The 16,911-nt window shown below is 34.1% G+C and overlaps 1 protein-coding gene across 1 annotated transcript; it reads right to left on the reverse strand.

Annotated features, from left to right (window-relative positions):
• Window positions 1–356: 356 nt before the first annotated feature.
• LOC113855325 (actin-related protein 7-like) lies at window positions 357–11,906 on the reverse strand. Its single transcript, XM_027486921.1, has 7 exons — window positions 11,714–11,906; window positions 11,371–11,586; window positions 10,582–10,723; window positions 6,376–6,620; window positions 5,093–5,276; window positions 1,248–1,315; window positions 357–875 (listed from the first exon to the last, which is right to left on the reverse strand). The coding sequence occupies exons 1-7, from the start codon at window positions 11,789–11,791 to the stop codon at window positions 723–725; spliced, it is 1,086 nt and encodes a 361-aa protein (XP_027342722.1). The 5' UTR covers window positions 11,792–11,906; the 3' UTR covers window positions 357–722.
• Between the last annotated feature and the right edge of the window lie 5,005 nt (window positions 11,907–16,911).

The following is a 16,911-nucleotide window of genomic DNA, read 5'->3' on the forward strand; positions in this document are numbered from 1 at the left end:
GCAAGTTCAAGGGTATAGGTTTCATGCTAAAGAAAGAGAATCTGGCTGGCGTTTCTCAGCACTAGTTGCATTTAAACCATAGGTACACTAAGTTTATTATTACAACCGGGTATTGTTTTAACTTTATTGGATGTCCCCTAAGGGAAAGTTGATTTGCAATTATTCAGTATACTTGTTCATTCACACCACCTCTGTTGACCAAAACAATAAACACCACTTCCTTTATACCTGTGCAGGTTTGAAATTCTTTTATATCATGTTAATAGCCTTTAAAATGTGTTGTTTGTTTTGACTGATTAAACGATATTATGATCTAAGAATTACAAATTACAAGGTAAAAAAAGTCAAGTTACTAGGTAAAAATTAGTTATATGCTATAATAGAAGCGGTGCAGAAAATCTGTGCAAGTAGTCACCGAGGACCAAACTCAACTCTCGCAGGCTTGCTCATTACAATGATAATGTTATTATTGCTGCAGCATATCTATATACGATTCTATCATAACAATGCTTAACTGAAATCATCTACTTGTAGTGCCTGGGACACCCGATACAATTGCATTTAGTTAATGGAGATCCACTACAGTTTTTAAATTCCCACAAGTACCTGAACATCTAGCAAGACTAGCATTTAGAATCTAAAGTCAAATGAGGGCCTATCACATGTACTGATACAGGTGTAAAGAAACTGGCTGCTTGAGGAGATCATGCATATGAATTCCATCAAAAGCATTTCCGGTGAACAATGGAAGGCCCAGTTTCATCATACTCCGCCTTGGTCACATGCTGATTTTGAGGAAAAACTACTTTGGCAAGTATGGCACCTCCCACCCATGCAGAATACGTAGTTATATTTTCTGGCATGTATTCTGGAGGCTGCAATATGCCAGAGATTATCCACCAGGGGAAACATGATTAGAAAGTTTAGAACGAGAATAACGATAGTGTACAGACAAGTATAAGATAAGAATGAACAACAATAAAGTTTAGCCCACAAAGCTTTATCCGGACAAAAGTGGTGTGGGGGAGGTTGCCGGGAACTATGTTTCTAAGCACGTGAATAGCAAATCAATGAAAAGAAACCATGGATGGCAGACATTTGGATCCCATATTTCATTACCATACGTACCAGATTTCAAGAATTATTGCCACAAAATTGCAGCAAGTTCTTTCAATAATTAAAATACGCAAGTTAACATAAATATAATGACTTGTTACATTATTTATTTTACAAGACAACAAAATTACCTTAACCAAAGTTGGTCGAACAGCAGATGAACTTAAGGAAGATTCCTTCTGAAACCTCTCTTCAAAACCTGCAGGAAGAAGCAATATTAGCATGCTAGAATGTACACGTAAAACAACAACTTCCTCATAAAAAAGTGGTCAGATTGCTGTGCGATGACCCTTGCCATGACCGTACTGAACAAATTGATTTCTTACACAGAATAGGTTTACTTGCTAATCAGAGAAAAGCTAAATTCCATATGCATCTAAATTAAGATTGATATCTAATTGATGAAAAGACCAATAACAAATGGCTACAATAAATAAGAACAAGCAAATAGAGGGCATCTTGCTAATCAGAGAAAAGCTAAATTCCATATGCAACTAAATTAAGAAGTCAATGAAGGCATTGTTGATATCTTATTTATGAAAGGACCAATAACAAATGGCTACGATAAATAAGAACAAGCAAAAAGAGGGTATCTTGGCCACAAGAAAGTCACCATTATCCAGACCACAAATCTATGCGTAACCTATGGCTACCAGATGAGCCTTCAGCTGATCCACTTTGCTATCGACCAATTGTCTAGATCCATGAGCAGCCAACCCAATGACAGACTGACTGGGAGGAAGAAGAACAAGGTACCAAATATCACTTTGTAAAATACAAACAAAAATGTCAAAGTGAGTTTTTATTTTACTATAAAATGACTGAAAGATAAAATAAAAGAAAAAATTTCTTTCATTAAATAAAATCATGTACAAATCATCGATGAAAGTGACAGTATTTTGACCCTAAAGTAGAAATAATACGACTAAGACCTCAAGCATTTGAATGAACAAGAATAAGAGGACAAAGTCCAACTAATGAGAAAACTAAGAAAGAAACTACAGCATGTTTGTCTAATAGCTTCAGGTTGGCAAAACTAGGATGACCTAATTAAGCATGAACCATGACAGACAATCTACCATGGAACCAATGAGAGGATTGTCAGAATCAGGGTATACCTCGAGTCTCATACAAAGCCAATCATCCTCTCCAAACTCTAGTGTTGCAAAGAAACAGATATTTGGTAAATGAAGCAATGCAATGAAGAATGTGAACGAGATAACTGATAAATAGGAGACAAAAAGAGACTTGGGAACATAAATAACACCATCAATGAAAACAGAAGGAAGAATGGGAACAGTGTCAATACCTTGGGGTTGTGTTTAGGAAGTCAGTGATAGGAGATAAATAATAAAAAGAAGTAGAAGAAAAAATAGATTTATTATCACTAATGTGATCAGTGACCCCATAATCAAGAATTTAAGGACCCAAAGGAAAATGAGAGATATCAATAAAGGAATTACCAGTCAGCATAACCAACACAGTAAAACTGGAGGTCTAATGGTATCACACGACATTACTTCAAAAAATCGTCATACGAGACAAACGTTGTCTGAGGAATAGGCAGCAATCCAGCAGAATCAGAAAGCACCTGCAGAATAATGTGAGTAACAGTGGCCACGTGAGGAGGGCAAGCATGAAGTGTAGCATTAATCAATGGTGTGACCAGGCTTATGACAGCGGTCACACTTAATACGAGATTTCTCTAATTTGCAATATCGAGTATGATCACGCTGGTGATACACTAGAGCAGAAGAGTCCATAGAAAGAGGAGAACAAACAACAACCTCAGGCGATATCTTAGCCAAGACATGAAGCAGGATGGATCAAGTAGAGTCCATAGTAGGAACAGTGGGACACTTCAAGATTTGATCACAAACATGAGAATAAGCCTCTAGCAAACCATATATGTAAAACAACATAAAGAATTGTTGGCATTGCTTGAGCTCCTTGCCAGTTTTGTCAACAGGAGATAAGAGCTCATTGAAATCATGAAAGGCCTGAGACCCGACCAAAGTAGGTAGCCAGAGAGCCATCTAGAGAGTGAGCATTAATAATGGTCACAAGGTCAAGTGCTATTGGTGTGCAAGGACTTAGCCTGTGCCCCAGATGGCTTCACACGTCTCATGGGCACACAAGACAAGCCAAAAGAGGGATGAAGGGTAGCCTTATTGGTGCAATAAAGCTGAGCATCAACCTTCCAACAAGAATCAGTCTTAGTAATAGTATCAACCTTACTAGTGTGATGGTCATCATAATCGTGCATGACAAGCCAAAGACTTCTTACTGTCCAATTCCTCACTAGAGAGAGGAGCAATGACATGTTTGGTAAGGATGGCATGTTCAGCCTTGAGGGTGTCAAGGGCAGCCATGGGCAATTCTGAGGAGAGACAAAACGACCATGAACAGAACCAAAAGTGCCACATGGGGTACAGGACCATGGATCAGACAAAACAACTACAGATCTGGAAAGAAAACGTGCAGTGATGCCGACAACGTGAATGATGGTCAAAAAAACAGTTGGACACGCTGCCTCTCACAGCAAAAGCAGCAATAGAACACAAAAATAGCACATTGTTGTGGGAGCGTGTGTGGGGCCGTTGGGGCTCTGATAAAGATGGTTCAGTTGGGATTGGGTTGCACAGGTGACAGTGACCCAGATCCATTGGTCGGTGGTCGGGAAAGTCAGTAGAAAAAGTGGGTGAAAACGATTAACAGTACTGATTGAAAAAACAGTCGCCCAAAGATGAAACTAGATACCAAAAACTAAACACACTTTCTCAAAAATTAACATCAATGGGCAGTAAGTAGGCTCACTGTAAATGCACGGATTAAGATTGCCCTCTCATCACAACCATGTTAAAAGAGGAGAAACAAGAAAGCATAAATTGAATCTGTGTTTGAATATACAACAGAACTCCCTATTTATAATAACTGGGCACATTAAATACATAATTTACAGCTATTTAAAACACGCTAATTACATAATTACCTTATTTATAATAATTACCCTATTTACTGTAATCTCAACAAAAATATACATCGTTCACTACCCTATAGATTTTATAACTAAATTGGACCAGCCAAAAAAGTAGGAATTGATCCTCTAACCATTCCAAATTTGTCATCGATGTTATTATTATCATTTTGTTGTTACTGTTGTTGTTTGTTATTATTAATACTGCCTCCTAGCAATTGTTCCTATGAGAAGCAGTATCAGCTCTAGAAGCCACATGTAACCTGTCCTTAAAATAACCACAACAGGAAATACCTGAAGACAATCACAAACAATTTCTCACTCACATTCAAAAACTTATCCTGCCCTGTGATAGGTTCACAAAGGTGTACCATAGAAAAAGATGGAAGGGAATAGGCGGGAAATTGAATAAATAGCCGTTCAGTGGGTATGCCAACTGTAATGTTTGTATTAGTCACTCTTATAAATAAGCATATGAAGGATTAGTGAGTAAGTATGTTTTTGCAATTGATAATTGGAAAGGTTGGGAGAGTGGAGTTCTCTCAAATAACTCCTGTAGAAATCAGTGTAACATTTTCACCTAAATTCTGAATCATTATATACATGGTACTGGTTTGGGAATTAAGGTTTTCTCAATAAAAATTCAAGAACACTTTTCTGTACATCGGTACCAGTTCTATCACCCTGCCCAATATTTCACATCAAAATTTACTTATGTTGAAAGCCTTGTTAGTTGATGTCAACATTTAAGACAATAGGAATGATTATGGTCTAATATCTAGTTATATTTCACTCCAATCAAACAAGAACATAGGATCCCTAGTATAAAAGTAGAAAAGTTTGTGATTCCATTTAGCATAAATTTAAATGCATAGACCTGTCCATCATGTTTTCAACAAAAATGTATATATATATATATATATATATATAACAGGTTAGAATAGAAGCTCTAATCAAGCTAGTATTAGATTCAACAGAACCAACCAAGTATTGATTTACCAATCATAGAAGAAGTGCCACCGCAAACCACAGTATTTTCCAGAAGTTGCCTATGATTATCAGATGACACAGTTGAAATAGTACGGACAAGCTGCTCAACAATGCCATGAGCCTCTAAACCCAATAGACATGGCTGGAATAAAGCTTCACCAACAGTATATCTTTCTCTTCCAATTGTTATCACCTACACACAATTCAACTACTAGGTAAAGTCATAAAATGCCAAGGATCCAAAGTTAGAATGTGAGAGCACACAGTCAAGGTAGAGAGAATTAAATCACTGGTATGGCAGTCAAAGGTAGGATAGGTGGACCAAAAAATCATAAACCAAACAAAAATGCTATTTGAAACTGACCAAAAAAAGACTGTATCCAGCAAACCAGTTTAGTATCTGTTGAGAAACATGGTTAAGCCCCAAAGGAGAAGAAAAAACTTGAAAGGAAAAGAAATCATAGTTTATTATTGGTAGAATGAATGAGAGATGATACAAGTGTGCCCTTACAATGATTTATATACAAGAGGTAAGCTAACAAACTAATAATTGTGCTCAATTCAATTATTCACAGGGAAATGAACTGCATTTAATTATTATTTAGAAAATCATATCTTCCAACAGTTAACACTTTCAACTTTTTCTATTCCACTTGGTGAAGCTTCTGTTTAGTGGCTTAAAGCCATTGTTCCCATTCAAAGCTTCCACCTCCACATAAACTGCTTGAAGCCCCTATTCTCTTGGTTCAATTGTTCGGAGCCTTGAGTGCCATTGTTCAACCATTCAAAGTTACAGTCAACTGCTGTTCAACTGTTCAAAGTTTCCATCATGGACTCAGGCTCAGCCTTGGATTTTGTTGAGCTGTGGTACATATTGTTCATCCTAGCATTCTTGAGTTGTAATGAATCACTGTTCATCCTTTCATATCGGGGTTCAGCCCATTCAGCCAAAAAGATCACATTTGACATTAAGGAATTAAAACAGAATGTATTCCAACGTAAAAAATATCAGCGATCTTCTCTCCAGTCTCTTCTGTCATAAGCTTTGTTTAAATCAAGAATCACAATCTAAAGTAAGCCCTTCTCTCTCCTTACTGATTCTTCAACCCACCCTCCCTTTCATTTGCATCCACTTCCCTATTCTATAACCAGTCCTAATTCACACTATGATTGTCAGATCTCTACAGTAAAACAAACTTCATTGAATTGATTGAATATAACATCAGGAAAAAGTAAATAAGCAAGCATCACATTGAGTCATAACTATTAGATAGACGAACCAAGAAGCATACCTGTCCATCAGGAAGAGTATGAGTCTCCACAGGACAAGAATTTTGGGTATTCTGATAAGCTAATTCATCTTCAGCACAACACGAGTATTGCTGTTTTATTTTCTCAACATCAGAGATGCTGATATTCACCAGTGGATTGGATTTGCCAAGTTCTTGGGCCAGGAAATTAGTTAGATCAATACCTCCAAACTCAAATCTTCTTGAGGCAATATGGTTAACAGCACCCTCAATCACCGGTGCAATATCTGGTTACGAAGTCAAAAAGATCAAGCAGCAGACAGAAACTAATAAGTTCAAGAGCAACCTTATTTTGAAAAAGAAATGTTTACTCAGCCATCTACTCATGCACTTAGATAGCACACACAATATTTATTTCCTCAACATCACATAGTAGCACTTAAATATCCTCTTCCTAATAGAAGAAACAAATCCAAATAAAGTAAAACAGATTCTAATAAATCCCAATTTCTAATGAAATTAACATCAAATCCTAATTGGATTTGCAAATAATAACGCCAAATAAACCATGTCCATGTAAGGTCCAATCCCTTATTTTAGTGCATCTAACCAAAATCTCTTTTAATAGTTTTATCTCTAGCCCAAGTTTCTTAAACTTGTTCATTTAAAGCTTCCTTCAACCTTTTAACTTTTGTTCTTGTAATGGGCCTACTTGGAATTTGAAATAGACTCTTGAAAAACTCAAATTAAGTTGTATCAATCCTTGATCATTTGTTACTATTTGAGTCATTTCATTCCCTCTCTCTACAAAAGAATTTGAAATAGATCTCCTAAAGAACTCGAATCATGTTCAACATCACTTAGAAATTTACCAGGAAAAACATATTCTAATTCCTTGCAGTCAAACTGCCATCGACAACCCAAGAATATATACTCTGCCTCCATAGACACCATATCACAAAGAACCTTATCTCTATACTTTCTAACAAATAAAGACACTAGAACTTACTTGTCAACCTTTAATTCATCATTGTCGCTAAACCATTGCAGCTTGCAAGAACTAGGATGTCCAGCGGCGTTCAAGTTCAATTTTTACACTATGGTAGTACTAGTCACATTGGTACAACTTTCATCTATGATCATGCCACACACCTTTTTCTTGGACAAGATGCCTATTACAGAAAATGCTTTTTCTTTAAGATTCAGTTTCCTCCATCAATTACATATTTATAACTCTCCTTACAACCAGCATGTTTCCGTATGGTTCATTTTCTCACCTAGGACACAACTTGCTTCACCATTTGATGCATACGTTCACAAATTCCCTCAATTTTTTTTATTAATTAATCTTTTAAGATCATTAGACAATACTTTCATTTGAAATAATGTTAACCCTGCTAGAGCATTTTCTTGATTTCTTATCATGTTGGTGAAAAAAAGATAGATAGAAAATAGGACCTCACAGTTCACTTGCGTTTGTCATTCTATTTTGGCTTTTTTCTTCTCATAATATCACCACTCTTACCTTTTCTTACTCAACTTTGTCTTGTGAGCTATTAAGAAAGTAAGAGTAGTTTTAAAAAAAGAAACAATAAGGTAAACTTACATCTGAAAATCAAGCAAAGCTCTAATTACCAAATGATATGAAATGAAAAAAGTATCTCATTGTTTTTCAGGTTTAAGAAAGGATATTAGCATCACTTTCAAGAAAATAGATGAAAAGGTGAGTGATAAGCCATGGATTCATTGCCACAGATTGCCTTGATAAGATCGAATTAGTTCTTACCAAATTTGTTTCATATCATTCAACTTATTTGGGAACCCAAAATTTCTAATGGTTTCAAGCTTCCAAATGTTCCTGATGTATTTGGAAAAATATTAGTTCTTACTGCATATAATTAGCTTGCCTGGAAATTTCACCAATGATTACTCTAGCAAAATTTCTCCTTTCTTGGTCATGCACAATATCACTCTAACCATTTTGTTGAGTTGTCTTTCCAACATCCTTCAATTGCCTTTATACCCATGTTTGGTACATCCCATATTATATTTTTAATTTTACGTAAAATAGGAGTTTAGTTGTAACAAGCTAACGTAAGCTTTAGATTGAGGGAAGCATTAGAATATATGAAGAATAATCAATAATATAAAAACTGTGCTTCAAATAATTTAGAATATTATGAAACACCTATGAATTTTTCATCTTATGTCGGCTATGAAGCAGTCTAACTAAAGGTGTTTGTGTGGCTTATATTTGAATTATACAAGACATGTATGATCAGATTACTACAAGTGTGAAAATTTTGAGAGGCACAACTAAGGACTTTCCTATAAAAATATGTTTACATAAAGACTCAGCATTGAATCCTTATTTGTTTAACTCAAGTCATAGATTTTCTTACCAAGACATACAAAATACTTTTCCTAAATACATGTTTTTTTGCGAATGACATAATCTTGGTTGAGTTGAGGAGTTAAGAGAAGAGGTTAATTCTAAATTTGAGCTTTGGAGACAGACCTTGGAATTAAATGGTTTTTGCTTGAGTAAGCAAGACAAAGTATATGCATTGAAACTTCAGCAAGAAACGAAATGAAAATTATTTGAAAGTTAAATTTGAAAATGAAGTCATATCACAAGTTTGTAAATTTAAGTATTTGGATATATTTTACAGAAGAATGAGGGACAATAATGAAGATATTACACACACAATACAAGTTGAGTGATTGAAATTTAAAAAAAAAAATCATGAGTTATTTGTGACCACAAACAACTATCCTTTAAGGTAGTGAATATTGAGCTTTCAAGAGAATCCACAAGAAAAAAAGTAATAACAGAAATGATAATGGTAAGATGAATATATTGCCATTTGAAAAAAACAAGATAAGAACATGATTGTTAAAATTTTGATACATCGAAATTTTTATACATCTAAGTTTATGCACAATCAAATGAGTGGAAATACCACAATTGCTGAGATTCTTGCTAGGACTCTTCAAAACAAAGGAGATTGCAACGCTCTGTAAGCACCCACCCAAAACAAAGGAGATCGCAACACTCACCCAATGGCCAACACCCAAGAACTTTCACCCATTTAACATGCATTCCAATTCCTTGAGCATTTTTTGTCATTTGGTCAATTTTGTGTTAGCTAAATGGTGTATTTAATGCCTTTTCAACCTCAACCAAACATTTAGGTCAGTCACTTGACGAGGTGTAACTCAAGCATTGTGTTATTTTGTCTTTTAACCTGTAATGTGTAATCTCAATGAAGGCCCATAATATATATTGTAGTATTTTGTACTAACAAGATACTAATGTTTAAGATGTATGTTTTTAATTTGGTTTTTTGAATTAAATTAATTATTTATTATATTTTATAAAAATTTTATAATATTTATATATATCCTAACATTCGTATCTTATGTTTTTCAAGGAAAGATGTATCACTGTATCAGACCTATCATCAATTATCTCTTAGGATTAACTTCCATATTTCCTAATATATTGTGATATGCTTATTTATTCAATTAGATTATCATCTAGTATTAATAAAATTAAGAGTTAGTATTTCTCCCTTTCTCTAATACCTAAAACACTATAATTTCAACAGATTGCTCATCTCTCATTTGTCATTTCTTAAAATTGTGCTAGACTTAACTCAATCCCAAAAGTTAGCTCATAAGAATTGTCTAAGCCCTTAATGCTCTATTTTGGACATATCTATAATCGATGTGGAATTTCAATACATACCCCTTATGAAGTTTAGAGTCTTTAGACATCTAGAACATAGAGATTGTTGAACTATTTTTTTTTTATATTTTATTGGGAAAGCCATAGAGCCAGGTAGATTGCAGTGGGAAAGTTGCAAGGCTAGGTAGATCACATCGGGAAATCCAAGGGATCAAGTTAATTACATTGGAAAACAAGTGAGACCAAGCTCAATTTTTTGGACATTTGAGAAAGTATATTCTAGAAGGAAGAAGGTGGAGCCAAGAGACAATAATTAGTTTTATTTCTTTACTCCATTGCAACATAGAGAGAGGATATAAGCACAATGGATGTCTAGTTACTCATAGAGGCCTAAGTGCATGAATATCACATGACTAAGTGCTAGACATGACATTTAGTCCCACATTCAAATTTGACAATCAGGCATTCAGCATATAAAACAAATAAACGATCTATTCATTGCAATATTTATTCATATTCAAGCAAATCTTGAATTCCCACTCCTTCAGAAGAGATACCTATTTTTCCATGACCAATATCAACTGTGCATCCAGAGATACGTCCAACAGCATATAGCGACAGCACTGCTTGTTCAGAGGCATAAAATCCAGATATGTTGAATGTTTCAAACATCAGTTGCACTAACTGTTCCTTGTTAGCCTGGAAAACAAAAAGTTGAATAATAACATGCATTCAAAGAACACTACAAACTTGTTACCCTCAATTTTATGTTCAAGGAAAGGCAGCTGGACCATATCAAATAGACAACCCATGATGCAGTTGGTTAAAATCATAAACGAAAACACACATTTTCCCTGGGCCTAGCTAGACCTAGATGAAAACCTAGTACACATATGCATAAAAAAACAGTCATCAAAATTGTCTGGCAGTACATAATAAACTTAACGGAGTAACGGAGGAACGGAGGAGGCAAATAGATGAATACACAAGCCAACATACATACACTCCAAAGACGCTTTAAGACCCTACTAGGATAAAAGGGTATATAAGTACTTTATTCAAATAAGGCTTGTAAAAATAATGTGCCTAAAATAAGCTGAACAGGAACAGATACTTCAAGAAATGGTAACGTAGGAAGGAATTTGAACAATTCAAGGATTATTTTCATAAGCTTTAATTCATGGCATTGGAATTGCGCCAAAAATAATATCATCTAGATAAGGCCAACATTGTTCACAGTTGCTTATTGCAGCTATAAGCCCAAACGAGCTGAAAAGAAGGTCATCAAAATGGGACATTGAATTTGAACAAAAACAACAAAAATCATAAACTTCTAAACCCAAAACCTTTGGGGTACAAAGCGGATCCGTGAACAGTATTTGTCCTTCATTGCCTATTTCCCATCCAAGACCAGTATACAACACATAATGTAGCAAATCCTCCATGGCATCCCAATCTCTGATATAACCTCGGTACACCGGATCGATGGCAACGTCATCAACTGCCGGGTTATCCGTCACTGACCCATCATCAAGCATTCGTTTCATCTGGGTGGGAATTATCTGAATCAAAAGAACCATCATCAGGGAACACATTGCTATAAGACACAAAATTAACGCAATTTTTAGAAAAAGTTTTTTAAGAAATGAGAACTTGAAACAATTTTGGAGGGCTTAACTGACATCATACCATGGCGGGAGTTTGGTCGGGAATTGCAAAACCGGCTTTGAGGATGCTGGAGCCCGGGTCAACAACTGCGGCTTCCATGGCTCTGCACCAAAACGAAAACCCTAACCCTAGGTTTCCCTTTCTGAAAGGATCTCTATCCTCTACTACAGACACTGAACTGAGTGATAGCGAGAAGTTGCAGCTGAAGAAAACGAAGAAGAAGCAAATGCAATTATTAGCGGGTTTAAATTTGAATATAGGATACCTTTTTTTTTTTTCACCTTTACTTTCCACTTATAATAATTTTTATCATATTTTTAATACTTAGAAAAATTATCATATTCCTCCTTATCATAATAATATATTTAAAATTTATCTATCAAAATAATGCACTTTAAAAACTAGCTATCAAAATAAATTTATTTAATAATATAAATAAATATATTTAGTAAAAAAGTAAAAAATATTACATACTACATCACATATAGCATGTTATTCTTTTAAAATCGTATTATACATAAAAAATATTAAATTTACATATTAATTCTTTAAATTGTTAAAATTAAATATTTTAGTCGATGCAAACTTAAAATATCTTTTAATAGTCTTTAAAATTATTTTTTATTCATCAATTTACTATTAAAAAACAATAATAAACTATTGAAATATCATGTTATATGATATAAAATATAACATGAATGATTAATTGCATGATAAGAATGACCATCATTATATTTTGACATGTGTTTTTTCTTTATTTTGGTTGATCTTATTCTTAAATCTTTCATAAAGTCATTCATCTTCTTTATTCTTCTTTAGCTATCATCAAAAACTATTGTTATAAGAAATTATTATTGGTGAAAATCACAAAGTCAAGTGCTAACTTATTTAATTGCTCTTTACATTTATCTTGTGTGAATGAATTAGACTTCAATTCTTACAATTTTGAGTTATCTATCCGTTTGCGCCTAGTTTACAAGACTTGAGTCTAGCTAGCGCGAAGGTTGAGCAAAGTGAAGGAGAAAAATCATTTCTAATTTGGTTCACCAAACCAGAAGATTAGAGTCGTTTCATAATGACAATAAAAGATTGGTTGAGTTTATTGGAATGTAAAATACTCTTTAACTACAAAATCTCTGAAGATGTGTTTGAGAGTGTAGAATCCTTAGAAGGATCATTGATCCCTTGCATCCTCAACCTTCTATCGATCTTTTCAAAGTGTTTCGGCTTGAAAAAAAAATTGATAGTGTCAAATAAACTCTTCTTAAGTGTTATGATTCCTTTTTGCCTAGCATAAATAATAGTTCTTAATGGTGTTAAGGGATTTATGGTTTTGTCATTGGATAACAAGTTATCTCTGCTACTCATTCCGTGGGAATCATGGTGTGATCTTGAACAATGATGATTTTTTACAATGGTAGTGTTAAGGAAGAATAAAGATAAAAAAGGATAAGTATATGAAAGATTTTGAGAACTAGGATGTTACTTCTATAAAATTGATTTAAAAAGTGGTTATAATCAAATTAGGATTAGAGAAGGGGATGACTGGAAAACGGCTTTCAAAATAAAATATGGTTTGTATGAATGGTTGGTTATACCTTTTGGTTTAACTAATGCACCTAGTACTTTCATAAGATTGATGAACCATGTTTTGAGAGAATTCATTGGAAAATTTGTTGTGGTGTACTTTGATGATATTCTTATCTATAACACTACTCTTGAATTGTATGTTGAACACTTAAAATCTGTTTTGTGTGTGCTTAGAAAAGAACAATTGTATGTCAATCTTGAGAAATGCATTTTTTGTACTGACCATGTTGTATTCCTTGGCTTTGTTGTTAGTTCTAAAGGAGTGCAAGTGGATGAAGAAAAGGTCAAGGCCATCCAAGAATGGCCCAAACCTAAAAATGTAAGTGAAGTGAGGAGTTTTCATGGTTTGGCAAGTTTTTATAGGAGGTTTGATAAGGACTTTAGCACCTTAACAACACCTCTTAATGAAGTGGTTAAGAAAAATGTGGGTTTTAAATTGGGTGAGAAACAAGAAGAAGCCTTTGCTGCCCTAAAACATAGGCTTACTAATGCACCCATTCTTGCTTTGCCTAATTTTGCTAAATCTTTCAAAATTAAGTGTGAGGCATCCAATGTAGGGATTGGGGCTGTTTTGTTACAAGAAGGTCATCCAATTGCTTATTTTAGTGAAAAGTTAAGTGGGGTTGCCCTTAACTATTCTACTTATGATAAAGAATTGTATGTCTTAGTAAGAGCTTTAAAAATATGGTAGCATTACCTTTATCCCAAAGAGTTTGTGATCCATAGTGTTCATGAGTCCCTAAAGTACTTAAAGGGACAAGGCAAGCTTAACAAGAGGCATGCCAAGTGGGTTGAATTTTTGGAACAATTTCCCTATGTCATAAAGCATAAAAAGGGAAAAAGGAACTTGTGGTCGATGCCTTATCTAGGAGACATGCCTTGCTTTATATTCTTGAAACTAAGTTGCTTGGACTTGAATCTTTGAAAGAAATGTATGTGAATGATGAGACTTTTGGTGACATATATGCTGCATGTGAAAAATTGTCTCAAAATGGATATTTTAGGCATAATGATTTTTTATTTAAAGAAAACAAGTTATGTATGCCTAAATGTTCCATTAGAGAATTGCTTGTTAGTGAATCACATGAAGGGGGCTTGATGGGTCATTTTGGGGTTAAAAAGACTTTGGAAACTTTGCAAGAACATTTCTTTTGGCCTCATATGAAACGTGATGTGCAAAAATTTTGTGAACATTGCATTATGTACAAAAAGGCTAAATCTAAAGTGATGCCACATGATTTATATACTCCTTTGCCTATTCCTGAATATCCTTGGATTGACTTATCGATGGACTTTGTTTTGGGGCTCCCTAGAACAAAGAATGACAAAGATTCTATTTTTGTGGTGGTTGACAGGTTTTCTAAGATGGCATATTTCATTCTTTCCAAAGAGGTTGATGATGCTTGTCATGTGAGTAATAGGGACATCAAGTTCCTAAGTCACTTTTGGAGGACTTTGTGGGGTAAGCTAGGAACTAAGTTGTTTTCAACTACTTGTCACCCACAATCCGATCGAGAAACTGAGGTAGTTAATAGAACATTAGGCACTTTGCTTAGGACTATCTTAAAGAAAAATCACATGTCTTGGGAAGCATGTTTGCCTCATGTTGAATTTGCATATAATAGGGTTGTTCATAGTACCACAAATTGTTCTCCATTTGAAATTGTGTATGACTTTAATCCATTGACTCCTCTTGATTTGTTGCCTATGCCTAATATCTCTATGTTTAAGCATAAGGAAGGGCAAGTTAAAGCGGATTATGTGAAAAAGTTGCATGAGCATGTGAAAGCTCAAATTGAAAAGAAAAATGAGAGCTACGCTAAGCAAGTCAACAAAGGGAGAAAGAAGGAAAGGTTTAGGTACACATGAGGAAGGAAATGTTTCCGGAACAAAGGAAATCAAAACTCCAACCAAGAAGAGATGGTCCATTTCAAGTGCTAGAAAGGATCAATGATAATGCCTACAAAATAGAATTGCCTGGTGAGTATAATATAAGTTCAACTTTTAATGTGTCTGACTTATCTCTCTTTGATGTAGATGAAGGAGACTTTGATTTGAGGACAAATTCTTTTCAAGAGGGAGGGAGTGATGAAGACATAACCAAAGGCAAGGACCAAGAGACACTTCAAGGGCTTAGAGGACCAATGACAAGAGTAAGGACTAGAAAAGCAACAGATGCTCTACAATAAGTGTTGACAACAATTCTTGAAGTTGGGCTCAGTTAGAAGAAGGAAAGCCCAAATTAGTGAATTGCATCATGGAGGACTAAATAGAAATGGCGCCATTAGCATCTTCATGGAGTGATTTATTTAGTATTTTCCAAAGCAAATAAAGGCCTAATTTCTTGTCAAAATGGCTACCAACTCTTCTTTTGGGCTGCACCACTTGTGGGCTTATTTTAATTTAATGTTTTTTAGTTGTAATAAGGCCCAATTTTGGAGGCTATTATGCAACCCTTTGGCTGACCAAATAGGCGCACTTTTCATATGCTTTAGGGATAAATTTTTAGTTACAATTTGGTTTTTTTAATAACATCATCAATTAGGAATTATTGGTAATCCTTTAAGCTTCTCTAATTGTAACCGAAATCTGAAGGCTAAAGCTTATATATATGTTGCGCCATTTATCAATAAAAAGATAGACTAGAATTTTAATTTTCATTCTTCTTCTAAGTTGTGAGAGAGATTCTCCCGTGTTCTTGAGTGATTCAAGAAGTTTGGCTTATTAAAGGATTCTCCACCTCCTTTGTGTGACGCCTTCACCAGAAGCGTGATACTTCCTCCATCCAACCTCTACCTTCTTCTGCCACCTTCTTTATATTGATCTTGTTTATCTCATAATTTTAAGAATCAAATTCCAGAATTTAATAATTTCTAGGTAGCCACCTTTTCTTTTCATTTCAGAACCTTTTCTTCACCATTTTATGAATTTTCCTACAAGGTTCTAACCCGAAAGATCCTAAGTCAACCCTTATGCAGATTAGGTTCATATCACGTTACTTTTTATTATGCGTTACTTTTTAGAGTCTATATCAAATGTCAACTATGTATTGAGTTATCTATCTTAATTATGTGTCACTCTTACTGTCAGTGTCATATGACATTATATTGTTAGTGTTGATTATGAAATATGAAAAAATAACTACAAAAAAGACATTCACATCTTTCACTGTCGATTCTCTTTAATTATATTTATTAATATTTTATTTTTAAAAAAATTCACATATCACAATTCAACCTATTCTTTAAACTAACTAGATCTATTTAGCTTGCTATCAATATCCCACAACATTTGGACAAAAAGGTAAAAGAAGAATAGAGAAGAAAGAAATAAGATGATGAAAAATAAAGTGAAAAATATTTGATGATTAAATTAGTTGAAATAAGAGAAAAATAAATAATAATAATTTTTTTTTAACTTGTTTAGATAAGTAAAAAAGACAGCAGAACAAAATAATTGAATTATATTAAAAATGTTTGTGACAAATTAAAATTAATCTTAAAATTTTATTTTTTTATTATAATAATTTTCTTAAGAAAAATATTATTTTTATTTTTATTATTTTAATATTTCTTAAAAATAAAAAAAAGTAAAAAAACTTTCCTGCCCAATCGTTCCAGGTTCTATTC

The sequence above is a fragment of the Abrus precatorius genome, unplaced genomic scaffold (assembly GCF_003935025.1).
Source record: "Abrus precatorius isolate BTA unplaced genomic scaffold, Abrus_2018 Scaffold11, whole genome shotgun sequence".
NCBI classification, from domain to species: Eukaryota; Viridiplantae; Streptophyta; class Magnoliopsida; order Fabales; family Fabaceae; genus Abrus; species Abrus precatorius.